The sequence below is a fragment of the Marasmius oreades genome, chromosome 6 (genome assembly GCF_018924745.1).
Source record: "Marasmius oreades isolate 03SP1 chromosome 6, whole genome shotgun sequence".
Taxonomy (NCBI): domain Eukaryota; kingdom Fungi; phylum Basidiomycota; class Agaricomycetes; order Agaricales; family Marasmiaceae; genus Marasmius; species Marasmius oreades.
The window spans coordinates 1181555-1209413 of record NC_057328.1 but is presented as its reverse complement, the minus strand read 5'-3'; the positions used below and the strand labels follow the sequence as shown (position 1 = coordinate 1209413).

The window sequence follows — 27859 nt, the reverse complement described above, 5'->3', positions numbered from 1 at the left end:
GCCACGACGCGTGCATCATCACACTTTGTCTCTTGCATCCACACCTCCACAACATGCCACCAATCCCTTCGACGCTCGACCAAGATGCTCTAGATGTCATGTCTTCTTCGGAAAGGCTTGAGCGCGACATCTTAGAATTCCAAATCCCAAGGCTTCGGGATTTCAAGGGAACGCTTTCTTCTCAACAACAACTCGCGACTGAAATTCGCGAAGACATCGAAAAGTTCTCTCGACAGGTAGAGGTAAGTATTCTCGATCCGTAGGATTACTTCCTATCCTTTAATTCTCATTGAGGAAGGAATTAGAGCTGTTTGTCGACGATCAACGGGGCGAGAAGAATCGTCAGGAGTTGAGACGGATCGTCGAGGAGAAGCGAGAACAATTGAACAGGTGTGATTGACGACCTCTCTCATTCTCTTAATGAATTTAACTGTGAGGACAGACTGCGAAGAGAATACAGAACCACATTGTTAGTTTCCAAGCGTACAATCGATTCAATGAGTTTGTCGAATCGGGAAGAACTCCTACGGTCATCGGCTGTTTCACAGCGGACCAAAGCAAGTGGAAATGCGAGGTATGTACCACCCAGAAATGCTCCCCTTCTTCTGGCCGACTACCGACGCTATAGCGAAAATGCCCTCATGGATGCCAACAATAAGGTCACCGAAAGCTTACGTCGAGTAGTTGGGGTGATGCAGGGTGAACTGGAGCGGTCCGTATTATCGGTGCAGATGTTGGGTCCGTCTATCCATTGTGTATGTGTTCCTTGAATTGAGCTCACTAGTCCACCAGAGTCATCCACAAAAACCCTTCAAGCCACGTCAACAGCCCACGATACACTCACGTTTACAATGGACACCTCCAAAACTCTCATCAATGCACTCGTCAAGGCGGATTGGCAAGACCGTGCTTTAATCATTGCTGGTTTCGTGTTGTTCCTAGCTGTGGTGCTTTTCATCGTGAAAGAACGATTAGTGGATAGAGGGCTGAGAATTGCATTCTGGTGGACAAGGTTTATACCTTCCTTTAGAGAGGACGAGGAGTTACTCAAGGCTGCAATGAAAGAGGCTGCGGCGGTCACCGCATCCACAGTCTCAATAGTTTCCAGTCTTACCGGAACCACATCCTCGAGCTTACCGCCGATGACCATGTCGTTGAAGGCCAGCTCTCATCCTACGCATAGTGATCCTTCAGAGGCAACATTATCGGAGGTTCTTAATACTGTGTTGGCTTCGGGATCAAGCTCGTCGATAGCGGAAGCCAGTACAAGTACTGAAGAGACTCACCCAGCTCCAGGCGGTGAACCAACGCATCAGGAGTTGTAGATATGTATATGCATGTACAGTTGATCTTTCTTCCCTTGAGGAATAACATGTGTAGTTCCTTTCTCCATATTCGAAAAGAGTAAAGTACGCGTGCAAGTCCTAGGGCGACGGAAACCCAACTTTCTGGAATCCAGGGATGAATCGATTCGACTGGATACTAACCAATTGCAAGCTAAAACAGGTTCGTCTCGTGGTCATGCATGTTCCGAATCACCTCTCTCCTCGCCCACTCAGCCGAGTGTATACCATCCACCATATCTCGAGCTCTCAAGGACCTCGAAACGAGCAGGCGACATGTCAACGCGTCCCATTCACATTTAGTCGGGAGGGACATAGACACGCGCCAAAGCTCTTCCACTATCCCAGACCATCGATACGTAAGAGCCTCTGCTCCTATACTGGGGTCAATCTCTACCTCAAACAGTCTATAATGTCCATGAGGCGCCAGCGGTCGGATATCCTCAGTGCATCGGTGATAAGATAGCAACACATCTCTCTCGGCATACCGAAGGAGAAATATGCATTGTTTGAGAAGTCGCCCCACCGTCGTCCATAACTTGTCATCCTCTGGACATTGTTCGATTAAGCGAAGCATCAGCCGTGAAATGAGATGCAGGACGGCGAGTATTTGCTCTGTATAACAAGGCATCAGGTAAGAAATTATGTGCTACCGATGACTTTACCTGAACCGACTTCGGAATTTTCACTACACCACTGTAGAATTCTCTCTAGACATCTTCCAATGGACACTCGCCACTCCCCTCTTGTAACATCGTCCAGTTTGTCCCGATTTGCAAAGATGAGAATGTTTTCGAAGATCTTGATCCAAGCCGTAATCTCGTGTCTGTGCTGCTCTTGATCCTGCTTGTGTTTGACGGCGCTACAACCACCAGTATCGAGCAGCTGTATCTCAATCCAGGATAACAAACTTGACTTGAGTAGTAAAGACGTCGTTGCTTGAGAGATACATGTCAAATTGGATAGAACCTGAGCGAGGGGCAGGATTAAACTGGGAAGCAAATGAGTGAAAAAATAAAGAAGATTACCTCAAGAATAGCCCTCCTGGTGAGTCTGTCCTTCTCTGCACCAAATAAACTAGCGATCAGGTCCCATGTATGCCTTCTTTTGAACACCTTCCAGTCCATCGTTCCCCGTAAGCCATCGGCCAAAAACTTAAGCATCCAGATGCGCTCCCTTTTCCATTGTCCATCTTCGGCGTTACTACTATAAAGCATCGCGTACAGCATTGGCAGATCATTTATGTCCAGTTGTGGTCGTTGAAGGAGAAATCTCGCCGTGAGGGGATAGATGAAGTTGCTTGGATAAAAGATACCTCGTAGGGCATGGGTAAGTAAGAGAGTAGTGTGAGAAGGAAGTCGTGGCTGTTCATTCAGAGAAGGAGAGGAAGAAGAGCCGGTTGCATGTACAAGGGCATCCCTGAAGAGAGAAAGAACATGGATGACATGGGGTTTTTCCAACATATCCCCACCCTCGAGCGCTTTCCATACGGTAGCAATCGGAGTGGCAGCAAGGTTCCGTAAGCTTCTGTCTCTCGAGGATAACGCACAGATCATCAACCCGAGAATGTTCGTTCTCATAACTTCAACCCAATCTACGGCCGATTTTGGTGGGTCTGAAGCGAACGCATGTGCACCCAAGAGAATCAAGAACACAGGGTCGTACAGTTCCTCCCCTCCTCGCTGGTCTCTATCAAACTTCTCGTCCTCCTCGTATCTCCTCCACTGTGGCCACCTTAGACATGTCCTCAAGACCATTGCACCATCGAGATTTTTCAATGCCTCCAAAGGACCACTGGAATCAGAGTCGGAAGGAGACCATTTTGCCAGTAATGCGGTAACAGAGAGCCTTTTCTCCTTCTCAAATAACCGAAAAATATCGAGAAGTTTCTGATCACCGACAGAGAGTGTACCGCGGTAAACGCGTAGAAGAGGCTCAACGTGACTTGTTTGGCATGTATTGGATGGGTGCAGATGGAACAGAATGTGTAGAAGGCTTGCAAGAGCATTACGTAGGGCAAGATTTCCTTCACGACATGCTTTGTGAAACTGAGGACTTTGCACGATGGTTTGAAGGTGCCGGTTGACAATCAAAGGCTTAAAACGGCGTTAGTCAGCGACAACAAATAGCTTAAGTTTCCTAAGCCACAGTTCACCTTGAATGTAACTTTCGAAAGTATAGCCTGCAATAAGCGTAGGCACGGTATACTCGAAAGCCTGTGTTGGATCACTGCTATTAAAACAGGATCTGCGACGTGGGGTTTTATGGTTTCAACACGTTGAAGCACGTTCTCTGGAACGATATCAACAATCAGTTAGATACCACCCACTCCTTGAACAAGGAAAGGACTGTACCGAGTTCAACCATCACCCACTTATCTTCCGATCCTATTTCACCCGCACCCGTCAGAACTCGAACAATCCATTGCAGCCCTCGGTTTATCAAAACCTCCTTCACAGCACGAGAGGATGTCTTAACCCCCACTTCCATGAGTTCGACTGTTATAGGATGCGCAAGATGGAGTTTTGCTATGACCTCTTCAAATTCCTCTGCCAATCCTTCCCTCCGAGACGTTCCCAAAAGTATGGAAACGCACTCTGAACAGGCTCTCCGCGCGTCAATAGTCTCATCTACTTTCGTTGAGCCTTCGACGAATCGAGCGAAATAACGTATCGCCGGGTCGTCCTCTCCGGCCGTCCCCGTTCCCTTCAGGCATCGCCGAACATCCAGGTACGCAAAGCAAACTTTCGACACATCCAGTAGTGAGGCGGAGTTTCCTTCTTTCTCCAACCACGCACGAATCATCCCTTCATGAGCCGAGGAGGGAGAGTTATACAACATATAGGACATCATGTTCACATTGCTGTGTATACCAACCTCGACATCTTCAAGCGATCGCAGTCGCTTTGATGCACGGGATTTCCAGCGATTTTCGGCTTTTTCAATCATCTTTATCTCTCCTTCATTGGAGAGGTCTACCGGCATATAACCATCGAGAGCCAGAGGTAAAGCGGCCCTCATCCCAATCTCCAGCAGTTCCTCCCTCATCGTATTCGAAGGCGAGGGCGAAAGGGTCACTAAGACTTCCATGCGTTTTTTTAGCTGGTCTTCGAAACCAGGGCGAGATTTTGCCTTCAACAATGTCGCGTAAATTCCACCAATGGAACTTAGATCGCGTCCCGAGACAATCAGGTCGAAGAGCGCAAACATATTTTCGACGGATATATATTGAATCCATGCAAAGGCCAAAGGCTAGAGAGAGAATTCAAAGAGTAAGTTTGTCGTGTCAAAGGCTAAATAAATAGGGGGACAGACGACTCTGACCGAAGCTTGTGGAACGACCGTTCCGTTCTTTAGGAGATTTACCCAATACTCAGCCATGTCTGATCCAAGATTTCGATCATGCTCGTCCGCAGGGAAGAGAGAGGTTGAAACAATATCCCCGAGCACTGTTCAACCCGTGAGATTTCAGCGATGTATAATCCAAACGTACAACTGACCTTTGTATACCTCCTCAGTCACCGTGCCCGAATTATTGGTAAACCACTCCCTAAGTTCCGCAACGTCCGTAAAAACGAACCGTTTAATCGCATACAACCGCTCGGAAGTCGTGTTTTCCGACCAACTGATCAAAAGGTTCTGAAGCAAACGAAGAAGGTGCACGACCCCATCTTTGGCATTTTCCAAAGCTCGGGAAATCAACATAACCGGTGCAGTAAACACAGCAGTTGAGGTTTGAATTCCGCCACTCATGAAAACACATGTGCAGGACCGAAGATTTTCGCGACAATCCGGTGACGAGAAATCTTCATTTGTCGAATGACGGAAGAGCAATTCAAAAGGAGGGCTAATCCGAAGTGAGCATGATTTTGAGGACGAAAAACCCGCAAAGCATACTCACACGAAACCTTGCCGGATATCGACTCCATCCCACAACAGCCGGTGAACCAGTGGCAAAGACCATAGAAGTTCATTCAACGCCGGAGGATGTAACCGACTAACAACTTTCACCACTCGTCGGACATCGTCAACTCGCAAAGGCATATCAATGAGTCGTATCCAATCCACAAGCTCAAAAGCAGCCACCATCTTTGCGAGTTTCGACGACGCTGTTTCAGAGACGTAATTTTCAGTTTTGCCTATAGGAAGAATTAGAGAAACTCACGAATGGATATCTTTTCTACATCATCTAAAAACAACTTGACCGACTCGGTAGACTCCTCATCACCCGCGTTCACAGCAACCGACTCACCTCGGACCAAGCTTCGTGTCATCTTTGCTTGAGTCACCAACGCTCTCGATACTACCGGATACTCCTTGTATGTTCCTTCAGCACTGAAGATCTCCACAAACTTATCCGCTAATCCCCCCAACACCACGTAAATTGACTTTTCTGGCGTAGAAACCGAAAGCTTAAACAAGAGCTTTTTAACAAACCCCATAATTCCAAGCACATCCGACGGCGGAAGGATCCGTTGGTTGACTTTGATACGAAGTTGTTCGAGGATGGCCATCAGTAACGGACTAGGAAGACTCGTTTCGTCTCCCTCAAGAACCTGGGGAGTGTCGACAACCATCGCCGATCCTTTTATTTCCAAACTCCGAAGATCGTCAATATATCGATACGGCGTCTTGACACATCTCTGAACGCATTCGTCAACAAAAGCCACTACAGCTTCGATCTCGTCCGTGAGAGACGCGCCATCCGGAGATTCAGATCCTTTAGCGGATCGGATAAGGGTCGGAAGACAAGAAAGCCAGATTGGAATTTCATCCTCCGATTGTCGAAAGATGATGCTGTCGCTGAGGATGTGTTTAAGAAGTTTCGTAAGAACAGTGACAACTGGAGTCGCAGGGGAAGGCGAAGTTGACATATCAGAATACGCTTCCGCGAGAGCGACGATTTTGAGAAGGATGTATAGGTTAGTGTGTTTGGAGTTGCCTTGAGAGGGGCACATCAGTATAACGCATCAAATTCTACCAAGATCTACAGCTCACCCGCCTTTCCACTCCAGGAAGCTTTGAACTGCTCGTTCTCCGTCAACAATCGGAGCACATGAACTTGCTTCAGCCCTCGTAACTTATCCACTACCCTGCTACCATCCCCACCTTCTCCGATATCTTCACCACCCCCCAGACTTACAACGGAACTGAGATTGAGATCAACACTCCCCAGCAGTTTCCCGAAGTCATATCTCGCCTCCAAAGTTACTTCAGGCAAACATTGCTGGTATAAACACAACAGCCTATGAGCCACTTCCGATAACAAGGCTGCCTTTGTCTGATTCTGATTCTGATTTTCTCCGATCGAGTCCGAGTCAGACTCAGTAGTCCGTCCCACAAATGAGACAACAACCTGAAAATCTGGCACTCGTTTCCTAACTTCCCTCTCCAAATCGCCAAGCCTCTTCCTCCACTGTCCCTGCTCCCTCTCGTCGTCGACTCGGAGAAAAAAGGAGTCACTCGATTCTTCCAGAGTATCGGCAATATGTCTCATCACATCACGTACTTGCGCATATTTTGAAAGGCATGCACAGAGAGCTTGTGCAGTGCATAGCTGAACAAGCCCCATGTTTGGCGTGCTAGTAGCTACAGAAGCAGTAGCAGTTGGGTTGATCGACTGTGGTTGTAGTCCTTTAGAGAAGTGGGCTTTGGAATTAACCGCGGAGGGGAGGATGTTATCCATAATCGTCCCTAACGGAGGTGGGGTCGGATTGTACAACCCCTCCCCTCCTCCTCCCCGAGCAACACCGGTGGACAAGAAAAACGACGCTTCTGGTATAGGAAGCGATATTATAGCCTTGAACAATGCCACGTTCCCAATCCATCGGGAAGAAAGACGCGGTTCGAGAGTCAAATTCACGGGTGCCCAGTACCTGAACGTCAAACGGTCCATCAAAGATCGAAAGGAACCAATAATTGATACACTTACCCAGCAACTAACTCGGGGCAAGCTCCCAAAATCCTCATCGTCAACTCTTGTTGTCGGAGATCTTCATTGGGTTTCAAGCTCTTAAGCACATTTTTCAAGATCTTGTTATAAACTCTTCTGCCACTATGGCCGTGATGATCTTCCGAGTGTCCCTCTATAGGGTATTGGTCCTCATTTCCTTCTCCAGAGTGGACTTCAGACGGCGAATACCATCCGGAGTCGCGAAAACATATCCCTTGTCCAGGTCTTGTACAAATGGCGAGTAAGAAATGGTGAACCAGGTCAGCGGTGATTTGCGGTTCGTCGAGGTCTCCGGTTGAAGGAGGTCCTTCATTCCCCGTTCGACCGTAGAGTTTGAGTAGCTAAACTAGTTCTCAATTCCCGGAGTAGAACTAACAACGAGGTAGTGGACTTACATGGTTCACTGTTATCTCGCCAAACAACCCCACCTTGATTTTCTTAGGTATCTTCACGTCGCACCAAACACTTTCCCAGCAGGTTTCCAGGAACTTCCGGACTACGACATATGGATCCAATACGAGTCCTTTGAAGACCGAGAGGAATTTGTCGCTATGTTGATCAAAGAATAATGTCTTAATTGATAAGGCTGACGTTGAGCACAAGAACGAGCAAACTAGGAATAGAGTCAACGTTCGTATATCTGTCGGAAATCCGTTAATATCGTAAAGGGAAACGAGGTAACATAGAGTTGAGTACCAGGGCGCGCAAGTGGGTGGACAGAATCTGCTTTGCCTTTGCGACGCATGTTCAACAAACGATTGAATGTCTGTGATCGACTTGTGTGGGTGAGCGGCTCAGCTAAAAATACTTAACAGAACCGAACCTTACTATCCAAGTGCAGAGCTTCGAGAACATTTCTCCTCTCTTTTCCGCTGGCAAAGTTGGAAAGGCTGTTCAACGCGTTCATGGTAGACAGAATCAAGTCGGTGTGCGAACCACTGATGAAGGAATTTATCTTCCGAGCATATTGGGGAGAGAGGAGGGTTTTGATGATAGGGATGCCGTATGAGTGGTATGTATAGTGGGTGGAGAGTAGGTTGAGAAGAGATGACAGAACTGAGAGGATGAGGGACAGAATGGTATGAGAACTTGAGTTTAACTTAGGATTCTGACGCTGATGATGGAAAATGAGGGAACGAGTCCGGGAGTAAAGAGTAAGAACTCACAGACTCAACAGCTTCCCAAAGCTTGAACAGATCTGAAGCCACAGGAGAACGACCGAGCCATTGCTGAGCAAATGATAATCTAGAGTCATTCGAAGAAACGATCTCCTCGCTTTGCTTTAACGAAAGTTGATTCCGTAGGGTCGTGAGGCCTAGAGGGACGTTGAATATGATATGAAAGACAGTATTAGAACTTACTCTTCGTCAGATTCTCAACGCTTTGCGAGGAACTAAGGACCGATTGTAGGTCATTTATATTTATCGAGTTTGACGGCGTTGTCGCTACCCTCACGCGTTTTCTAGGTGGCTCGAGGACATGGGACATGGAGAAAGGACTTTCTCGTTGTGGACAGCGATGAGTGGATGACTTCCCGTAAGGATTATTTGTAAATATCGTTGCAAATAACGCTGAAAATCATCGGAGATATGTTAAGCGAGTGATACCTGGCAACAAATACCAGAATCTGAACATCAGGACATGTTCTAAATTCTTGAATTTAGAAAGGCCTAGCGACCCCTTTCTAAACTGTTTTTGCTGCAATATTTCGTTAAGCGAGGTGAGTCCACATGGTTTCCAGCCCAGATATGGAAGTTTGTCCGCGCTTACGCCCTTGGCGAGCTACCACACGTGTGATAAATCCGAGCACTCCATGCAAATTTCCAGCATTGCGGGAGGCATCTGCAAATAATTCGACAATTTCCCAATTTCCAATTTACATCAAAACTTTTATTTGAAAGGAGATTATTTGCACATCCTTACGGGAAGTCATCCAGTAGGACGTCGAACTCGACGCCTAGAGGGGCAAGCAAAAAAAGAGAAACGGCAAAAAAATTGCCGGTCGGCGGTGATCAACAATTTTCTTTCGCCGGCGTTTAGATTGCCCCACGCTAGTAGTACATTCAAACTCGACCAGCTACCATGACTGTGCCTATACCCGCAGGTTTGTCTTGCACTTAATATTTCTTATTATTATACCCACCCCACATAATCGTAGGAGTCAACGTTGAGACACAACCTAAAAAGTCAAAAAAGGGTAAAAGTAAAAGCAAGGCGGAGGATACAACGTCTGAAATCGACGTTAAACAGCATAAAAAAGACAAGAAGGACAAGAAAAGGAAACGTGAAGAACTAGAAAAAGAGGAGCAACACGACAGTGCGTTCGTTCTCGTAATCAGCTCTCGACCCAGAACAAATTTTCTACAGATCTTGAAAAGAAGAAAAAAAAGCGTTCGAATGATGACGACGACGTGGAAATGAAGGAGCGTTCAGAGAGAAAAGAAAAGAAAAAGGACAGGAAGGAGAAGAAAAAGAAACAGAAGACATCAAAGCCAGTCGAGGCCGCTCCATACCTTCCACAGCCATCATCATCCGAAGGCTGCGAATTCCTAAAGAAACACAATGTATCAATACACGTTCCAGACGGCGAACCAGAAGTCATACCCATTCTATCATTCTCCCAGCTTGACATACCCAAAACCCTACGCTCGTTTTCTGATCATTTCAAGGAACCTTCTCCGATTCAAGCATGTGCATGGCCACCGTCCCTGGCCGGAAAAGATGTCGTCGGCATCGCAGAAACAGGGAGGTTAGTGACGAGATCTATATGCCTATCCCACTATCGATTATTCATTCACTTGACAGCGGTAAAACCTTGGCTTTTGGCATACCAGCTCTTTCACGCCTCGTCTCGTCCCCCCCAACGTCTAGCGGTCGCGGTTCGTCTACGGTAACCACTCTCGTAGTCGCTCCTACAAGAGAATTAGCATTACAAACACACGAGACCTTGAACACCCTCGGTGAGCATATCGGAATCGCCAGCGTTGCCGTATTTGGGGGGGTACCGAAAGAACCACAAATCAAAATGTTGAAGAATCTCAACAAGACTGGGCTAACGACCAGAATCATCGTTGGAACTCCGGGCAGGATAATAGATCTCATGAATGAGGGTGTCTGTGACCTCAGTGGGTTAGTCGGTTTCACTCCCGTGTCACTTACCATTTGTTGAGTGCAGTTTTGCGTAGGGTCAACTTCCTCGTGTTAGATGAAGCCGATAGAATGTTAGACAAAGGTTTTGAGAACGACATCCGGAAGATCATTGCAGCAACGAAACCTTCTAATGAACGACAAACGTTGATGTGTGAGTGATAGATACTTCTTTCTGGAAGTTCTGCTTATCGGCTCTCCCAGTCAGTGCCACCTGGCCAGAAGCTGTCAGGCGTCTCGCCAGCACTTTTCAGAACAAGCCTGTCAGAGTCACTGTGGGTAGTGATGACCTTACTGCGAACAGCCGAGTAGAACAATTAGTCGAAGTCTTGGACGATAGCCGACAAAAAGAGTACGTGATGCGGTCTGCGGCGTGTCCGCAACTATGTTCTGATTCACTCTGATCTCCATCTGTATAGCTCTCGTCTCCTCCACCATCTCCGAAACCTAGGTCATCACAAGCGACCAGTCAAAGGGTCCTCCGTAGAATCACGCATCATCGTCTTCGCTCTTTACAAAGCGGAAACCGCTCGTGTAGAGCAGATGCTCATTCGGGAAGGTTATCTAACCAGTGCACTCCATGGAGACATCAATCAAAGCCAGCGGCTACAAGCTCTAGAGAAATTCAAAACAGGAACGAGCGGTATCCTTGTTGCTACGGATGTTGCGGCTCGCGGTTTGGATATACCCAACGTCAAAGCCGTCATTAATTACACTTTCCCGCTGACGATAGATGACTATATCCACCGGATTGGTAGAACCGGTAGGTGCCCTTCTAAGCCTGTCATTTCGTGTTTGCTGACGAATTCAGGCCGAGGCGGTAAACACGGAAAATCCGTAACATTCTTTACGGGTGAAAACCAGGAGCGGGGTCTCGCAGGAGAGCTTTTGAGAGTCTTGAAAGACAGTGGTTTCGACTGCCCCGGGTTGCAAAAATTCCCCATGACTATCAAGAAGAAGGAACACAGTGCCTACGGAGCATTCTATAGAGACGATGTACCCGTCACTGGACGAAAGAAAATCGTCTTTTAAATGACTTAGATAGACCGTAGTGCTTAGATGTTATTGAACGAAAGCTGTAGAGGATGATGACCTCACTACCTGTTTCGGTAATTTACACCCCTTATTACTACTGTCATCATCAGCACTCAGCAAGCCTCGTTGAAACCGCCTTTTCTTACTAAATCATGATGGGCCTTTTCAACTCAGCCGGTTCCCACCTGAAGAGTGTTACAGGCTCAAAGTTTGACGACAAACCACCCTCCGATACAGAACCAGACGATACATCCATCTTGTCCGTCTTTTTCACCTGTTCTTCATATCAATCCTCTCTCCCTTTCTCTCTTAATCGCTGATGAGACTTGAGAATGTTGACTCGGATTCTTTACTCAGAGATGAGAACGAAGGCTCAATTGTCGTCTCCTTACTTTCACAGTTGAGGTGTGCTCGATCTCTTCTTTTGGTGACCATCGCTAAATGTATTTTTAAACTTCTCGCAGAGTAGGAATGGATCTCTCGAGAGTTACATTTCCAACATTCGTTTTGGAACCGAGAAGCATGTTAGAGAGGATTACGGACTTCATGTCCCATCCCGATCTTATCTTTGGGTACGTCTTTCCTCGGTGATCTGGTGCTTGGTCGATCAACTTACAGCTATCAAGTGCCGAGGAATTTGAAAACCCTGAAGAACGATTCATACGAGTCCTACAATACTACCTAGCCGGTTGGCATATAAAGCCAAAGGGTGTAAAGAAACCGTGCGTGACCTAGTAACCTTTCTGCCACGAATGAGACATTGACCATCAAAGTAGATACAATCCCACCCTCGGAGAATTCTTCCGCTGTCGGTATGACTACAAGAATGGAACACAAGGTTTCTACATTGCCGAACAAGTCTCCCACCACCCCCCGATATCCGCATTCTTCTACATCTCTCCCGCAAATCGTGTTTGTATCCTTGGAGAACTTCGACCTAAATCCAAGTTTTTGGGTAACAGTGTGTCGACGACGATGGAGGGAGAGAACCGAGTCACTTTGTTGGGGAAACCAGAGGACGGTGGTACGCCCTTCTGTCATCTCTTGACATGTGATTCTTTTTTACATGGTTTCATGACGCACAGAATACGTGATTACAATGCCAAGCATGTACGCAAGAGGTATTCTCTTCGGAAAGATGGTTGTAGAATTGGGCGATACTTGTATCGCGAAAAACGAGAAACATGGGTTGTACTGTGATATAGAGTTCAAGACCAAGGTGTGCGTTGAACCGTACTTTGTACTACCCGAGTCTTCTAATTTGATCCTCTCTAGGGATTTTTCTCTGGCACGTATAACGCCATCTCAGGACGCGTCAGACGTAGGCAGACAGAGGTTGGTGAAGTATCGGGACGGTGGAGTCATATTATGGATTATCGGAATGTGAAGGTACGTTGTGTTGTTCTCGTTTTTTATGTATTTGCTATTTGCTCACGTTTCACCAAGACGGGAGAAAAGCGAGTCCTCTTTGACTGCGTCAAAGACGGTCAGAACGTCAGCCCAAAATGGGTACAACCAGAAGCGGAACAAGAACCTAACGAGTCTCGGAGGTGAGCCCTGCGTCAATTTCCCTCTCAACTGGATCTCATCCCCGAACCTTTACCAGGCTATGGCAGAAACTCACCCAAGCCATCATCGCTAAAGATATGGAAGCTGCGACCGACGCTAAATCCGCAATAGAAGATGCCCAACGTGAACAGAGACGGATGATGGAAGAAAGGGGGGAGAAACATATTCCAAGGTTTTTCCAGTGGAGAGATGGGAGGTGGCAGCCCAAGTTGAAGTGAGTTCACAGCAGCTTGTCTCTCAGTGTGTCACAAAAGCTGACTATTCGTTGACTTTCACAAAGGATTCCAACAGATCCTTCTGAAGCGACTCGAATAGTACAAGAATGGATATGGTCATCTCCTCCTCCTTCCTCTTCTACCTCCGCCTCCCAGCCAACGAGTATATCGAAACCTGGGTCTCCGGCTTCGGCAGGTTAGAGGTAACGCATTCAAGTTGGATTGATTGTATTGTTATGCTATGGGTGTTGTATTTGTGATAGTGGTTGTTGTTTAATACTACATGCTACACCACTCTCAGTCCGGTGGAACGTACTGTGATTCACGTCGCGCCATCGAGAACATGGTCTTTCCTGTATGCTAAGTATAATATCCAAATAATATCAGCCGTAAACGTTGTTTGTTGCTTGTTCGGGCTGAGCGTCTCATTCTCTCCGTCCGCAGACCAGCGAGCGCTTATGCTCACCGACGTGGAGCGTCCACTAGAGGCGCGTGCTATCGAGACATTTGTCTTAGACAAAGGGAATCTCGTTCCAGCAATAGATATCAATTTGGAGGGACCGTCCATGGACATGAATATTCAAGCTCAAGGTTCAAGGTTCAGAATCATTCCTCGAAGGCGTTTGTCCGAGTCGCTGACTCTACCACGCTCTCAAAACGGACCGTTACTATACGTTCTGAAACCACCAGGATCTTTTCAGTGGATATCGGCCAGCTGATTCAACTGAAATTTCCAAGAGGGTTGCTTGATACTCGACGAAGACGTTTCAGGATGGCCTGCCCTGTATCATATCACTTCTAGTGGAGTCTGGCGACTCCTCAATCATTTCATACATGGTGGTCTTGTGCTCCTCGAGTAAATCCGCCTTCTTACAGCTATTTGCATATACCTTGTCACTCCCGGATTTTTTTTGAAGATAATAAAACTTGTACATACCGAACAACTTACTGAGAATACATAAAATCTCTCCTTCCCCCGAACCCGCTCCCTTCGGCGCACACCGGCTACTCAGTTCCTCGGCCTCCACTGGCACCCATTCAGGTTTTATCCGGCCTCTTTTATTGCCCGCCAACCGGATAAGCGACTTATGGAGGCCACAAGATGGACGGGATGGCCGGTGGAGCCGGAGTGCCGAAGGGAGCGGATTTGAGATGAATTTCAACAAGTCGTTCAGTATGTACAAGGTTTTATTATTGTCAAAAAAAACCGGGCGAGTGACAAGCTCTACGCAAATAGCTGTAAGCTCTTTTCAAAAGCCTCCGATTTTTTGCCTCAGTACACACGTTGTCTTTCGTTGCTGTCCTGGTTATTGCACCAACGGAGACCAAAATCATCCTGTCCGGTGTTCCCAAATCTCGCGAATGTAGCTCTTGGAATAGCGGCTACAAACTTGAGGCGATGGATGGCTTCATACCACGACGCTTTCAAATAACTTCATCCCATCTCTGTCAGTTTCAAAAGCGCTGGGATAAATGAGGATAGTTGATATACTGTCTACATCGAGTCTGAGTGTATCGTGGAATGGGAATGGGATCTACCCTGTCTGCGCTCTTGCAGGCCTCGTTTTTGGCCCGTAAAAGGAAGTCTAATTGCGAAATGCCTGCACTTAGGTCTCCATGATGTGTTTATTCGTTCGGGTGTCATACGCCGTCTTTTTCGCGATCGTCATCTTCACTCTTCAAACTCGAGTCGTCGGCACCCTCGATTTCCTCCTTGGTCACAAAGGTCTCTTTTGCTGGTACAACGGTTGAAGTTACCCAATAAACAGCTGAAGCGGTGAAGAACTGGAAATCCAAGTCAGGTCATATAGTATAACAAGTTTTGAAAGGCTCACCCCATACAACCACGCGATATCAAAAACATGTTTGATGGGGCCTAAATTGCGGCCCAACGCAGGATTTATGTTTGCAATCAAACCGGGAAAACTTGGGAAGACTGAACACAGAAGGGCGACTACGGCGCGCCAGTTCTTGGATGAATGATGACAGTCAGTATCAACGGGATACAGGCTACGAGGGATAAGACTGACAATCCCATTCCAATATCTATACCTCCCTCGTGGATCGTACATCGCCTTGACGTCCACCTGACATCTATGAACAAGCCAGTACTGTAATGGATTTGACTCGTTGTTCCCAGAGGCACAGAAAAGAGATCGAAACTCACATCTGTAATCATACTGAGAGGCGAAGGTGTCAGTCATGAACGACAAGAGGAGAATCCAAACGCTCACATCCCAGCAAACGGTCCCAAAAAGACCGTATACCCACTCATAAAGGACAAAAATCCTTGTGCCTCGCTTAATATCTCCCACGGACATACTACCCATCCTCCGATTAACGCACAGATGATCTGTCCTCTGCGTATATTGATCCACTTGGGGTTTAAGACCATCATGTCGTTTGCAGCACTCAAAGAGTTTGCGCTGATGTTGGTTCCAATCGAGGCTAGAGCGAATGAAAACGATGCAAAGAAAGCGGCAGCGCGGTTGTTAACACCCCAAGCACGATCGATAAATTTTGTAGGGTCCCATAGCGTTTCATTGAATAGGACTTGTCCGGCGGAGGTCACGGCAATTCCACAAAATGCGACTAGAGTGAATGCAATGGGAATGACCGCTAATTGAACATATTGCCTGATGACAAGTGATAGTTGAGCAAGATAACTAAGAAGATAAAAATGGACACTCACGCTCGTTCAGTTTTAGCGTATCTCTGTAACGGGAAGTTAGTACCAACCGTAGTCAGAACGCCAAGTTCTTTCACTCACCGTGAAATCAGGTATGTTGACTGCCACGGTCGCATAGATGCCTAATGCACTGTTCATAGCCGAGAGCCAAGCCCAACGCAAGTCGCTTCCAGCCACGGTAGATTTTTGTGGCCCCAATGACACTCTCGGAGGTGCCCTTACCATCGCCCATACCAACATAATTATGAACGCCAGAGGGACTATGACGGCCTTGACAGTACTGAAAACGAAGGCTGAGATGCAAGGTACGCGAAAATCTTTCAAAAACACGTACAAAAGATATTTGATTCGTTGAGGGGACACAAGGAGCAAAGGAAACTGGATGAGCCAAAAGATGACATAGCACATCATGCCTTGAAACTATTCAGCCTTCGGAAAAAAAGTAAAAATCAGCAGGACGTGCCCACAGTCGTGATATTCGCGCTCTCCGGAAGCCGATTCGGTATCCTGCCAGTCGACGGCCAGATGGCTTTTATCATCTGATACGTGCATTCAGAGCCCGTGTAGGTCTGACATAGGAAGGTAAGAATGATATATATTGCTCTCGTAAAACAAAAACAACGCGTACCTGAACACCAAACCAGAACATTGCGAGGATGATGCGGCTCAGAACACTAAAGTAGCTGAACCAAAATCCGAACGATGACCGATTAAGAAGGGGGAAAGCCTATTCATTGCCAAGCATTAGCTTCATAGGTCAAGGAACACAAGACCTCACCCACGACGTGCAACCTTGCGCCAATAGTTCCGTTCAGAACCATCACAGCAGCGATAATAACATGCGCTATTGCGACTGCTGCCAGCGATTCCCTCCTAAGAAAGCATGTATATCCAGATTGATTCTAGTGTCACTACTGTGCAAGGACACGCACCAAGAAAGCCCGATCGCAATCATCGAACTCGCACATTGCCATGTAGGGGCATTTGCAGCATCCGAGATCCAATACGTAATATAGTTTCTCGTAGACCACGTCCTCCGATTCGGTGGAACTGGATCCATATCCTCGTTGGTCCATCGCTGGTACTCAGGAGGAGCTAGAGAGGATGGGGACGGCTTGAGAGCCCAAGAATTGGGAGCCAAGTATCGCTGGCAAAACGACATGGGGAAGAAATGGCACAAGAATCTGTTGCGATTGAACGGGTTTAAATATTGAACACGGTAAAGATTTCGGGTCCCCTTTGAATTGCAACCCGAGTATCTCAAGTCAGTCCTGTGACCAACGTGTGACGCGAATGTTTATTTTCGCGACTCCTCGTTAAGAACGTAAAGATAAACGATAAAGCGGCTTTAGTTCGATATGACAGCTGATTGCAAGGTTGTGGCGCAATCTCGTAGATGTGTTCGTGTTCGTGTTCGAAAGCCTCTTCGGTTTTCTGCCTACACACGTTCCCTTTCGTCGCTGTCCTGATCAATGCACCAACGGGGAGCACGATAATCCTTTCCGGGCTCTCAATTCTATCGTGGACAAAGCGCCTGGAATGTGAGTCCAGACTGACGATTTTACAGAAGAATTCCTGCTTGAGTTGAACCAATTCTTCCCGATCCATACAGATATTATCCTTGGGCTCGACGAACAAGGTTGGCGATGGTCGATGAGTCCACTACGACGCACTCGGATCCTAGATCATCGCATGTCCGCCGTACGTCGTTTTCAATTGCGCTAACGCACCATCCGTCCCTTCGCATCAGCCAAGAGTGTTCCAGAAACATGAAATTCATAACTAACCATCACATTTCGCAGCCTTCTCCATCTTAATCCAGTCGTCTTTTCGTCCTCGATTTATAGTTTGAGGTACTTGACGAATGCACCGTACTCTTCGCTTTCTGACCTAGTGCATTAATCCAAAGGGAGAAAGAACCAGCAGACTGAATGGGTGGCTATCGAAGTATGCGACGGTAGGCGGAACTGTGAGGTAAAGAACAGGTGGAACTGAACACTTGAATGTGTACTAGAGCTTTTAGCCAACGTGGCCGTTGGGAGCAAGACAGGCTGCACATCGACACGTTTGCGAGGACCGTAAAATTGGATTGCTGAAGCTGGAATGTTCTGAGGAAGCGACTCCCGGGAAATTCGACGTATTTCGTCGATTGTTTCTTGAGTGTGGGCATTCTTTCTTTTTCGGTGTGTCTATTTTCGTGAGAGATAGCATCAGAACAAAATTGAACTGTGGCCTCAGTTTCGAAACTTGATGCCCCCATGGCCGGTTGTTGAAAGTTGGTTGAAAGAGTTGAATTTCAGTGGAGCCGAATGTTTCCTCGGGCCTGAATGATACGCCGAGAATTCGTTTCCAATGGAACCAGGCTGTCCAGATCATCATAAAGAAAAAGAGGTCAATGAGAAGTAATGAATGAGGTTCAACGAACGATTGCAGGCGCCGCGGCCCGATCAGGCCTGCGTGTACTTGGTCGTGTTCCGACACTGTGAATTTCAGTTCCCACAGGAAGAATTGAAACGTAATTCATATGATTTACGTTATACTTTATATTAAAATTATGAAAAAAAAATTGTACCGTAACGCCCATGCAAGATGTTGACGCAATGTTTCTTTTATGTTAATAAAATTTGCAAGATTGTGGAAGAATAAAGAAAAAGGTTTATGCTGAATTTTATGCTTCTCTTTATGGTATGGATTATGCTAAGCTGTGTTTGAGTCTAGCGCAAAGTTAGAATAATCTATACCATAAAGGGAAGAATAAACATTTCCCTTTATCCTTGCAGAATCCTACAAAATTTATCAACATAAAAGAAACATTGCGTCAACATACTGCACCGGCGTTACGGTACAATTTTTTTTCATAATTTTAATATAAAGTATAACGTAAATCTTATGAATTACATTTCAATTCTTGCTGTGTCCTACTACTACTCCACCCATCTTCGGTGCACTCATAATACAACAACCATGATGAACACACATCCTCGTCGTCGACAACGGCTCGCAACATAATACTATCGCGCTCTTTGCAAAGACAATGGCTTATGCGCCCTCCCACGCAGCGTTGTCTCGAATATATTCGAATTCAAGTTATCACGTTTCTTGAGAGTGCTCAGAACGATAAAGGTCGCCTCAATATAGCGCTAGGTCGCCTGACGGATGCTCGGTCGGACACACGGCCACACTTTCGGTCTACGAAGGGCGGTCTTATCTGTTGTTAGACGGCTCTCTGTTGAGATCTGCAGCTAGAGTGTGATCTCTGCTTTCTTTTGTGCTTCCTAGAGAGCCTTATCCAGGGATTTTACGGTGGTAAAATTCTTCTGCGGTTTGCTCTACCGAAGAATCCCCCAATGTTAATTCAAAACCACCCCCGAGCCGACCACTAGCATATCTCCTCGACTTGAGGCTGATCTTAATCCTTCAAAGCACGCTCTCGTCGAATAATATTCGATGTCTCATTCGGAAGACAGGCTATATGTTCTTTCCCAGGCACTAGACGAGAAGGGTTAGTTTCCTTCCTGTACTCTGGTCTCCGATGCAAGTCGAAAATTTCCAAGTTCCAGACGGACATTCACCGTTACGCGACCCACCCCAAAGATTTAAAGCACCCATCATCATGTTAGGTGAGAATGAATTGCTCAGTAAATACGGCGTCAAACTCTGAGTTTTAGTTTTAGTTTTTCGACGACTAAAGCACGATTGCGGCGATCATTATCTTTCCATCAGTGTCCTCGAACGGCCACGGTGTGCTCTCTACATCAGGGTCTTCTGACGGGTCGACTCGCGCACCATTGGCAAGGATCTCGAGGAATACATTCTTATCGACCTCCACCTTCAGCCTATAGCGTTTACCCAATTGCCATCCCAGTACCCGCCCAATCTTCTCGATGTGTGAAAAGGTCGCATCGCCTTTCCGGAGTGCAACATGGCTATGCTGGATGGTGACTGTCCGCGATGGACTGTGACTTTGACTATGACTTCTACAAAGAATCTCGACTTGAGGTGGAAAACGGTTAATGGAGAAAATCTCGTTTTATTTAATTGTCCCTCTCATGTTTAGGATCTGGAAAATGCGCCGTTCAAGGGTATGACGATAACTTAATGGCCTGCATGTACAGTAGTATCCCAACAGTACTACCCCGATAACAGTCTGCATGAATTTCAATACAAAGAGACATTGTCCCAATGCATAAATAACGTGAGTCGACGCGGCTCTCCAACCATTAGAAAAGCTCTTTCAGTTGGTATCGATCTTGGGTCATATGAAAGGCTCTTTAAAAAACATTTAGATTGCCAGAAAAGAGTAGAACTTGCTTTGCAAACTTACACGTATCCATTTACGAAAGTTTTCCATGCGCGAATAGCATCGTCGGATTGGAAGGTGGGCTGGAGAGCCGCTGTTACCCGGTCATACGCAGCCAATGCCTCAGATGCAACCTCGGATACAACGTCTATAGGTAGTTTTCCAACAACCGCAGCCCGATTGTGAATATAATTGACGGTTTCTCCGGCCAGTTCCTCCTTGTAAAACCTAGAAGTGATTCAATCAGCGGTTTGCCTGTTTCGTACGCGACACACTTACGACAATACATCATTGGTCAAATCGATGAAAAGGCATATATCTGCGATAACTTGCATGTAGCGCGACATGCTCCCGGATATCGTTTTGAAGATCATGAATGCATAAGCGGGTGCTACGCCTGTCTTTGCGCGCAGATAATACGGCCATGAAGATGGTGATGAACTAGGCTCGATTCTCTGGATCTCGGCGTTGATCTCCAAGGCACATCCCGTGACGAATTCGAGCGTTGCACCAGTGATGCAATTCGCGGGAAGAGGGTCCCAAAAGCGATACATGTCAGAGAGATGTTCCGTGAGTAGCTGAAGAACCGGATCGTTTGGTAGCTCACGGCTAAAAAGCTTGGACTGGAAGTCTTCCAGGGCAGAAGGCATTCGAGACGAGAGGTCGTCTATATAGATCATGAACCTAATGCTGAAGCATTAGAATTGTCGAAGGGGTCTGAGAAGCAAGGCTTACCAGGTAAATTTGGCTATCTGTACCTGGGTCTCAAAATCATGGTCATGAAAACTAAGCTGGGCAGAGTGATAGGTCAGTGAGGACGTATTCAAATTGATGATAATGATTGAGATGTACTTCTGACATGGCTGCGGCATGCTCGCACACGCGTTCATGATACCGGAAGGAGGGAACCCCCCTTGTTGAGACTCCGCAAGAGAGAAGAGTGCTGTCTAGTGCAGAGACCAGTTGCCGCCGGCGCGAGCAAGCTACTGTTGGTGTAGCATAGGATATGTGTTCAAGGAACGAATGTATGGTGGCCACAATGGATGACTTGTGGTCTTGGACTATATCGGTATTCTCTTGAAGGGATTCCGATATCCAGAGATAACGAGCGAGAGAGTAATAACGCAGGACGAGAGAGCCGGTAGCAGAAGCAACAAGCTTCACAGAGCGAAGAGAAATTTGCATCTGTTCTGAGTGAGCTCGGAGATTCGGATCCAGGGGGATTGAGTACATCTAATTAACGATTCCCCGCAGGACGACAGCAGGAAAATCAGGTAAGTAATCGAAAGTTGGACAGCCCGAGAGTCCATTGAACCAATACAAAGATCTATTCAGAAGCAGTTAGCCTGGGAAACCAATACCCACTGAAGGAAATGGGATGCAAATGGGATGTCAACAATTTTGAGGTTTGTTTCAACTTTCTGCTACCCCCGTTGTCGCCGTTGCAGGAAAACAATACAGGAACATCGGGGAAGTAATTGAAATTTGACAGCGCGAGAGTCAAAGCACTGAAAGTCTGTTCAGACGCAGTTAACGTGAGAAACAATTACGCACTGAATGAAATGCCGGGACGTCGTGAAGAAACCGGCCATGGGTCATACCCACCGATTCTCACGGGTGCATCAGTGAATCCCTTCCGTCTCTGTTCCTGTTCCATCTCATCAACCGACGCACCCAGCGACGTACATGCCTGAAGTAGGTTTCTGTACACATAGGCTATTTAGCACCACAGTAGAGTGAAATTCACCAGGGGCATCTGTCCAAAAACCCCATACACGATTCGGTGACCGAACTGGTTCATCGTTGTTCATCTTCCAATATACCCGTTCTCAGCTCAGGAACATGGAGTGGCGTTAGTACCTGCGGTTAGAAAGTCATCTTGATATGTAGGAGGGTAAGTAAGTAAGTCTCATTATTCATTCTTACGATTCTACTCTTCTCAATGCCTCTTCCTATCTTTCTCACTGGCTTAGCTTGTTTAGCTGGGCTCTGTCTTTTCTTCTTCAAGAAACGTACTCCTGAAAGTCGCTTCCCTCCCGGGCCAAGGGGTCTTCCTGTCGTTGGTCAGTGAGTTCCTCGATGAATATTAGGATCGCCAAGTTATGTCGGTTTAGGCAACCTACTCTCTATACCGTTGAAGCACCCATGGATCGCTTTCCGGGATATGCAAGGAGCCTACGGTGAGTTCAGGTCTATTGAGGGTTGCCTGAATGGCAAGCCGAAATTTGAACAGGCGAGCTATCGTACTTCCATGGTCTCGGGAATTCGATCCTCGTATTGAACAGTCACAAAGCCATGCTAGATTTGCTTGTGAAGAAGGGGAACCTGTATTGTAGTCGGCCGTACTTTGTCGTGGCTTGCGAACTCATGGATCTTATCAACGTTAGCCTCCTCCTGCTCTGCGTGTCTTACGCCCTGATTCACATTGGCTTACAGAGTACCGCTTTCGCACCTTTCGGTAAAAGGTGGAGACTTCACCGTAAACTCGCGCGCGTCGCACTTAGTCCAGAGGCCCTTCGAGAATACGAGGGCACCTTGATGACTATAGCTGCCATCCTCAACCGATCTTTGGCCGAATCCCCAGCAGACTTCATTAATCATGCAAGGCTGTAAGTCTTACGATTATAATCGAGAAAGAGCCATAAAAACATATGTTATGTTATTGACTAGGGCCGCTGGGCGAGTTATTATGTCAACAATGTATGGGATCTCTGTGGACTCCGCACAAGACCCAGTAAGTTCCAAATCCTTCCCCATAAACTCGTAGAGCTGTCCAAATCATAATCATGCCACACGCAGTATATCGTTCGTGCTGAAGCGGCCATGGATATGATCAGCAAAGCCGTCATTCCTGGAGCCTTTTTAGTTGACCTCATTCCCGCTTGTATGTGGTGAACTATTTTCACGGTGCAGGAGACTTACTGTAACCGTCGTGAAACCTAGTAAAACACGTCCCTCGCTGGTTTCCCTTCACACGATTTCGCACCGTCGGAGAGACAGGAAGATCACTCGTCGCCGAGCTTGTCGCAAAGCCATTCCAATATGTGAAGGACGAGATTGTATGTAAATTTCATTCGGCCATCGGCTTGAATAAGACGAAAAAGAATTGTAGGCCGCTGGGACAACCGTACCTTCCTTCACAAAGGATGTTCTCACCAAGAATGAACTCCAATCAGAACGCGAGACAGACGAGGCATTTGAACATGCGGTGAAGTGGGCAGCTGCATCGATGTACGCAGGTGAAGTTGTTTTAGTCGCTTCAAGTGTTGTTGATTTCTCAATGTCTTTGAGAGTAGCTGGGCAGGAGGTGGTATGAGGAGTTCAACTTTTGTATGAATTTGGGACTCACCTCTCTGTAGATCTCTTCAAGTATTCTGAACATGATCATGGCCCTGGCCTTGAACCCCCAGATTTTGCGTAGGGCACAAGTAGAAATAGACTTGGTGGTTGGCCGACAGCGTGATCCAACCCTTGGCGACCAAGACTCCCTACCTTATATACATGCCATAGTGAAGGAGACTCTACGCTGGCATCCCCCGCTTCCGATGGATATTGCAAGGGCCTCCACCGCTGATGACGTTTATCTTGGTCAGTCTTTAGTTCTCATCTCTCCACTTAAACTTATCGAATGTTCAGGCTACTTCATCCCCAAAGACACCATCGTCATTCCGAACATATGGTAGGAGGATATAACGACTCAATGCACCTATCCGTTCCTAATGCTCCCACAGGTCTTTATCCCGTGCACCAGATCCTGACTATCCGCCAGAAGAATTTCACCCCGAACGCTTTCTGGGTGGCCGTGCTCACGAACCTCTACCGCCCTCCGAATATTGTTTTGGCTTTGGACGCCGGTGAGTAGGGATATAGTATCTTCGGCATCAGAATTTGAGACACTGTATTACAGAATCTGTCCAGGAAGGGGTCTGGCCGAGAACGCAATCTTCCTCATGACAGCCTCTATCGTTGCCGCCTTCGATATTGAACCCGCTATCGATGCAGTGGGGCAGAAAATCCCCATCCAAGTCCAATACTCCAGCGGTCTTGTTAGGTAAGTTTGAGAACGTTTCTTATCGTAGACTCATACTTATTTTGGTACACGGTGCATTTAGTCTCCCGGAAGACTTCCAATGTTCGATCAAGCTTCGAACATCCCCGTTGACATCTCAGTAGGCTCAAAGGTTCCATTAGAGTTGTCAGTTTTTCTCTATTTTTAGTTGTATTTATTCGTGCCGAAGGACCAAATTGCCATGTAATGATTGATTAAGAGATTAGAACAGCTGTTGTACGGCGATTCGACAGTCGTAACACGAACCAATGATCGGATGTTACAAAGAACAACTGATACGCAGGCTATTTTCCAAAATTACATAATTGACATTGAGGTTGATCCGGCTCATTTCGACATGCTGCTATACCTGTCGATACGTCTCTTTTGGTTTCCTTCTACGATGATCAACTCAGCACAATGATCAGCAGTTCACCTCGATACCGACTCACTCTATTATTACCATTTTGACTACACTCCCATCGTATGATGCTCGCGGCTGTGAACGCCTAAAATGGAACCTGTCCAGAGCCCCCCTGGGATAAAATCTCAGCTGGGGAGCAGTGAGTCACCCTCATCTTAGCTATGGTATCACAAAACCCAGAGTACATCATCGTAGGAGCTGGGCTGTCTGGGCTTGTGCTCGCGGTACGGCTCACGGAGGATCCCAACGTGTTCGTTTCTGTCCTCGAAGCTGGTAGCGGGAACTTTCACGATGAAAACATCGATGTCCCAGGTACTTCTTTGGTACATGTCTCACTACCACTGAACGCTTACTCACAACCCCCAGCCAATCTTGCTCAGACTTGGGGAAATCCCAATTATGACTGGTCCTTCTTCAGTACTCCTCAGACGGCGGCAGATCGCAGGCCAATTTTCCTTCCCCGGTACTTTCATACTACATAATCTCTACTCGGTCGCCAATATATGTTCTATTTTATAGTGGTAAAGGTCTTGGTGGATCGACTTTGGTACTGTCTTCAACGCTTTTTAATTCCCTTCCTCATCGTCTTTGCCCAGATTAACGTGATGGAGCTCACAAGGCGAGCGACGCTTTCACTCGCGAATACCATTTATCCAACTTCTTGATCATCCTCAGAGCTTCTTCAACTGAATACGACGGCACGTGTTCTGCCATCTTTTTCTTCTTTAGTTTTGTGTATTGACCATGATATGCTCCAGGTTTTGAAATACTCGGAAATCCTGGCTGGAATTGGAATAGCTTCCTGAAATATTTCAAGAAAGCACGTCCTGTTGTTTCAAACCTTTGTTGTTGCCACTCAGCCAAGCTTCTTTTTATATAGTCAGAATCCTTCAACTTCCCCCCAGAGGATGCCGAATTATCTGGAATGCAATTCGATGCCGCTGTTCATGGCACTGATGGCCCATTGAAAAAGAGCTTCCCTCATTACATTGACAATATCGTGGGACCAGCTCTACAGACCTCAGATATGCTCGGAATTAAACGCAATCCGGACCCTGTACGTATTTATTGGGCTCAGACATTGCAGAGATTAAACACGACTTTCTTTCAGAGTGCTGGAGACAATCGCGGTATATTCATGGCTACACAGGCCATCGACTCTGACGCTGTCCGTAGTTCCGCCGCTTCGGTATGTAATATTCGGGACGACACTACCCTTCATTGACTTGTCACATCTTTCAAGGCGTATTATGAACCCAATAAGGACCGCGCAAATCTTCGTATCCTCACCGGTGCAAAGGTAACGCGACTTATCACCGAGGGTGGTCCCAGCATGGACGTCAGGGTTCTGGGTGTGGAATACGTGCAGGATGGCTCCACTAGGACAATGAACGCATCGCGAGAGGTTATTCTTTGCGCCGGTATGCTTTCTTCATTTGTTTCCATTGCTCTTTCCTCAACCGTTCTATAGGCTCTTATCAAACCCCCCAAATTCTAGAGCTCTCCGGTACGTCCCCTAAACGCTACCGGTAAAATACCCGTCCCCACTGACTGAACATTAACAGGTATCGGAAACCCGTCTGTTTTAGGGAAGCATGGAATTCCTCGCGTTATCGACTTATCAAGTGTCGGAGAAAACCACCGTAAGTTAGCTTGGACAACTACCTATGTCAAAATTACTGACCCGCGTCTAATGCAGAGGCAAGCCTTTTGACCAAAATCGAGCAAACATATTGACAGGGCCATTTAGGACCACCTCACTTTCACGTTGACTGCCCTCATTAATCGCCAGTTAGAGACGTATGATAGCATGCAGGACCCGGAAGTGGCAGAAAGACAAAAAAAGCTCTAGTGCGTACATAGCATTCCCGCCATTTCCTTCTCTCGCTTATTGTGTGGTGCCAACTACAGTCATGAGCAAAAAACGGGTCTCTTTTCATCTGTCCCCAGTCTTTTCGCATTTTTACCTGTCGAAGCAATCGATAATGATAATGCTATCAGGGATTCTGCTCGTACCTTGAAGGTCGATGATCCCAACCCCGCCGTTCAGAAGACCTTCAAGCTGCAGCAGGATTGGATTGAAAACGAATTGATTACATGGATAGAGTGAGTCCTCAAATTACTTATCTGGGTCGCACCGCCGAATATGACACCATGTACCCAGTATCAACTTTATTGATCGCTACATGCCTGGTCCAGGTATCAAGTTCGAGTCTGGCAAGGCTTACATGACAATCAACGTCATGCTAAACCATCCATTCAACAGAGGAAGCGTCCACATCGGTTCTTCGGACCCCCTGCAAAATCCAACCATTGAATTGAATGCGCTGGATAACGATGTCGACCTTGCCATTCTGGTTCAGACCTTCAAACTGGCTCAGAAATTTCTAACCACTGGACCGTTGGGCGCACTAGTCGAAGATCCAACCAGGGAAATCAAGACTGACGATAACATCAAAGCTTTCCTTCGTCAGTCCCTTGGGACCTCTTACCATCCAGTGGGCACTGTTTGTATGCTCCCGAAGGCGGATGGTGGATGTGTCGATCCTAACCTCAAGGTATACGGTACTGCAAATTTACGTGTTGTGCGTCATCTCTCTTTTTTGCCCAACGCTTAAGACTGAGCGACATCATGCCTAGGTTGATGCGTCGGTCATTCCGATCTCTCTCTCTGCTCACACCCAAGCTACTCTATATGCAATAGCAGAGAAAGTCAGTGAGGTACTCTTCAAATATGGGATCAAGGCTGATAGCTTTCTGTAGGCAGCGGACATTGTCAAGAATGAGAACTAAATGGAGAAGGAGATCTCCGAGAATGTACGACTGCTTGTGAACACTCTTACATCTATAGCCAATTTGTTAGTATTTTCGTGAAGGAAAAATGAAATATCATGTATGGCTGTTGTGTCAATGTTAGATGGTATCAGAGTTTCATATAGCACAAGCAATTGAAGATACTATGTGTGCCAACGGGTTGTTCCATGATCCCTGGCTATTGGGCGGTAATCAACCTACGGCCGTCACCAAGTTCAGAAGCTGAGTAGCTTGACAGACACGGGGGCATCTTCTAGACGTCTTCTGATCCTGAATTGGGGCTTGATTGAACTCCATTGACGGTGATATGCAGGTTTATGGA

General features: G+C 46.8%; 8 protein-coding genes across 11 annotated transcripts; 5 read left to right on the top strand and 3 right to left on the bottom strand.

Annotated features, from left to right (window-relative positions):
• Positions 1–36: 36 nt before the first annotated feature.
• E1B28_009790 (uncharacterized protein) lies at positions 37–1325 on the top strand (the record flags this gene model as incomplete). 2 transcript variants are annotated; one of them, XM_043154708.1, is made up of 5 exons in its annotated part: positions 37–242; positions 306–390; positions 443–574; positions 629–738; positions 793–1325. In XM_043154708.1, exons 3-5 carry the CDS (start codon positions 498–500, stop codon positions 1323–1325), a joined length of 720 nt encoding a protein of 239 aa, XP_043007165.1. In that variant the 5' UTR covers positions 37–242; positions 306–390; positions 443–497. The 2 variants fall into 2 exon arrangements, with proteins under 2 accessions (XP_043007165.1, XP_043007164.1); XM_043154707.1 differs by having other exon boundaries at positions 299–390.
• On the bottom strand, positions 1163–8827 carry E1B28_009789 (uncharacterized protein). Of its 2 annotated transcripts, XM_043154705.1 has the most exons (17): positions 8658–8827; positions 8463–8611; positions 8120–8410; positions 7993–8062; positions 7692–7936; positions 7276–7637; positions 6342–7219; positions 5509–6285; positions 5245–5452; positions 4844–5190; positions 4668–4792; positions 3698–4595; positions 3499–3635; positions 2372–3439; positions 2009–2312; positions 1287–1958; positions 1163–1230 (listed from the first exon to the last, which is right to left on the bottom strand). In XM_043154705.1, the coding sequence occupies exons 1-16, from the start codon at positions 8782–8784 to the stop codon at positions 1498–1500; spliced, it is 6447 nt and encodes a 2148-aa protein (XP_043007162.1). In that variant the 5' UTR covers positions 8785–8827; the 3' UTR covers positions 1163–1230; positions 1287–1497. The 2 variants fall into 2 exon arrangements, with proteins under 2 accessions (XP_043007162.1, XP_043007163.1); XM_043154706.1 differs by lacking the exon at positions 1163–1230 and having other exon boundaries at positions 1412–1958; positions 8125–8410.
• Positions 8828–9378: 551 nt separating this feature from the next.
• Positions 9379–11475, top strand: E1B28_009788 (uncharacterized protein; the record flags this gene model as incomplete). Its single annotated transcript, XM_043154704.1, has 8 exons — positions 9379–9400; positions 9455–9613; positions 9664–10045; positions 10102–10425; positions 10482–10597; positions 10648–10795; positions 10863–11206; positions 11255–11475. The coding sequence occupies 8 exons, from the start codon at positions 9379–9381 to the stop codon at positions 11473–11475; spliced, it is 1716 nt and encodes a 571-aa protein (XP_043007161.1).
• Positions 11476–11567: 92 nt separating this feature from the next.
• E1B28_009787 (uncharacterized protein) lies at positions 11568–13652 on the top strand. The gene is made up of 9 exons (XM_043154703.1): positions 11568–11883; positions 11943–12050; positions 12105–12200; positions 12255–12502; positions 12564–12697; positions 12754–12867; positions 12925–13028; positions 13085–13261; positions 13328–13652. The coding sequence occupies exons 1-9, from the start codon at positions 11798–11800 to the stop codon at positions 13461–13463; spliced, it is 1203 nt and encodes a 400-aa protein (XP_043007160.1). The 5' UTR covers positions 11568–11797; the 3' UTR covers positions 13464–13652.
• Positions 13653–14724: 1072 nt separating this feature from the next.
• E1B28_009786 (uncharacterized protein) lies at positions 14725–18414 on the bottom strand. The gene is made up of 12 exons (XM_043154702.1): positions 17739–18414; positions 16884–17672; positions 16734–16824; positions 16580–16678; positions 16415–16520; positions 16286–16364; positions 16033–16231; positions 15955–15977; positions 15497–15898; positions 15293–15442; positions 15098–15232; positions 14725–15047 (listed from the first exon to the last, which is right to left on the bottom strand). Exons 2-11 carry the CDS (start codon positions 17111–17113, stop codon positions 15217–15219), a joined length of 1395 nt encoding a protein of 464 aa, XP_043007159.1. The 5' UTR covers positions 17114–17672; positions 17739–18414; the 3' UTR covers positions 14725–15047; positions 15098–15216.
• A 1614-nt stretch (positions 18415–20028) lies between these two features.
• Positions 20029–21781, bottom strand: E1B28_009785 (uncharacterized protein). The gene is made up of 5 exons (XM_043154701.1): positions 21104–21781; positions 20987–21042; positions 20531–20935; positions 20276–20479; positions 20029–20220 (listed from the first exon to the last, which is right to left on the bottom strand). Exons 1-5 carry the CDS (start codon positions 21482–21484, stop codon positions 20172–20174), a joined length of 1095 nt encoding a protein of 364 aa, XP_043007158.1. The 5' UTR covers positions 21485–21781; the 3' UTR covers positions 20029–20171.
• Positions 21782–21853: 72 nt separating this feature from the next.
• Positions 21854–24532, top strand: E1B28_009784 (uncharacterized protein). 2 transcript variants are annotated; one of them, XM_043154699.1, is made up of 15 exons: positions 21854–22153; positions 22225–22314; positions 22366–22431; positions 22485–22633; positions 22688–22860; positions 22922–22985; positions 23051–23135; positions 23195–23310; positions 23364–23490; positions 23548–23561; positions 23611–23839; positions 23888–23930; positions 23983–24105; positions 24159–24302; positions 24364–24532. In XM_043154699.1, the coding sequence occupies exons 3-15, from the start codon at positions 22416–22418 to the stop codon at positions 24422–24424; spliced, it is 1344 nt and encodes a 447-aa protein (XP_043007156.1). In that variant the 5' UTR covers positions 21854–22153; positions 22225–22314; positions 22366–22415; the 3' UTR covers positions 24425–24532. The 2 variants fall into 2 exon arrangements, with proteins under 2 accessions (XP_043007156.1, XP_043007157.1); XM_043154700.1 differs by having other exon boundaries at positions 22366–22633.
• A 281-nt stretch (positions 24533–24813) lies between these two features.
• Positions 24814–27516, top strand: E1B28_009783 (uncharacterized protein; the record flags this gene model as incomplete). Its single annotated transcript, XM_043154698.1, has 17 exons — positions 24814–24862; positions 24919–25035; positions 25090–25186; positions 25243–25270; positions 25320–25342; positions 25399–25421; positions 25482–25547; positions 25608–25780; positions 25835–25912; positions 25967–26144; positions 26195–26230; positions 26289–26366; positions 26520–26574; positions 26635–26829; positions 26888–27308; positions 27364–27435; positions 27487–27516. The coding sequence occupies 17 exons, from the start codon at positions 24814–24816 to the stop codon at positions 27514–27516; spliced, it is 1719 nt and encodes a 572-aa protein (XP_043007155.1).
• Between the last annotated feature and the right edge of the window lie 343 nt (positions 27517–27859).

What these genes read in the sequence shown, in the direction of transcription:
- E1B28_009789 (XM_043154705.1), bottom strand. Translation starts at nt 8,784, where the DNA reads ATGTCCCATGTCCTCGAGCCACCTAGAAAACGCGTGAGGGTAGCGACA. An exon ending in TTTGGGAAGCTGTTGAGTCT is followed by an intron (nt 8,411 to 8,462) that starts GTGAGTTCTTAC and finishes TTCCATCATCAG; the next exon opens with CGTCAGAATCCTAAGTTAAA. An exon ending in TTTCGAAAGTTACATTCAAG is followed by an intron (nt 3,440 to 3,498) that starts GTGAACTGTGGC and finishes CGCCGTTTTAAG; the next exon opens with CCTTTGATTGTCAACCGGCA.
- E1B28_009787 (XM_043154703.1), top strand. Translation starts at nt 11,798, where the DNA reads ATGAGACTTGAGAATGTTGACTCGGATTCTTTACTCAGAGATGAGAAC. An exon ending in GGGGAAACCAGAGGACGGTG is followed by an intron (nt 12,503 to 12,563) that starts GTACGCCCTTCT and finishes CATGACGCACAG; the next exon opens with AATACGTGATTACAATGCCA. An exon ending in ATATAGAGTTCAAGACCAAG is followed by an intron (nt 12,698 to 12,753) that starts GTGTGCGTTGAA and finishes GATCCTCTCTAG; the next exon opens with GGATTTTTCTCTGGCACGTA.
- E1B28_009786 (XM_043154702.1), bottom strand. Translation starts at nt 17,113, where the DNA reads ATGTCGTTTTGCCAGCGATACTTGGCTCCCAATTCTTGGGCTCTCAAG. An exon ending in TTGGCGCAAGGTTGCACGTC is followed by an intron (nt 16,679 to 16,733) that starts GTGGGTGAGGTC and finishes GGCAATGAATAG; the next exon opens with GCTTTCCCCCTTCTTAATCG. An exon ending in TACGCTAAAACTGAACGAGC is followed by an intron (nt 15,899 to 15,954) that starts GTGAGTGTCCAT and finishes ACTTGTCATCAG; the next exon opens with GCAATATGTTCAATTAGCGG.
- E1B28_009785 (XM_043154701.1), bottom strand. Translation starts at nt 21,484, where the DNA reads ATGTACTCAATCCCCCTGGATCCGAATCTCCGAGCTCACTCAGAACAG. An exon ending in CAGATAGCCAAATTTACCTG is followed by an intron (nt 20,936 to 20,986) that starts GTAAGCCTTGCT and finishes CTTCAGCATTAG; the next exon opens with GTTCATGATCTATATAGACG. An exon ending in TTGACCAATGATGTATTGTC is followed by an intron (nt 20,480 to 20,530) that starts GTAAGTGTGTCG and finishes AATCACTTCTAG; the next exon opens with GTTTTACAAGGAGGAACTGG.
- E1B28_009784 (XM_043154699.1), top strand. An exon ending in TGGACTCCGCACAAGACCCA is followed by an intron (nt 22,986 to 23,050) that starts GTAAGTTCCAAA and finishes TGCCACACGCAG; the next exon opens with TATATCGTTCGTGCTGAAGC. An exon ending in CGCTGATGACGTTTATCTTG is followed by an intron (nt 23,840 to 23,887) that starts GTCAGTCTTTAG and finishes TCGAATGTTCAG; the next exon opens with GCTACTTCATCCCCAAAGAC.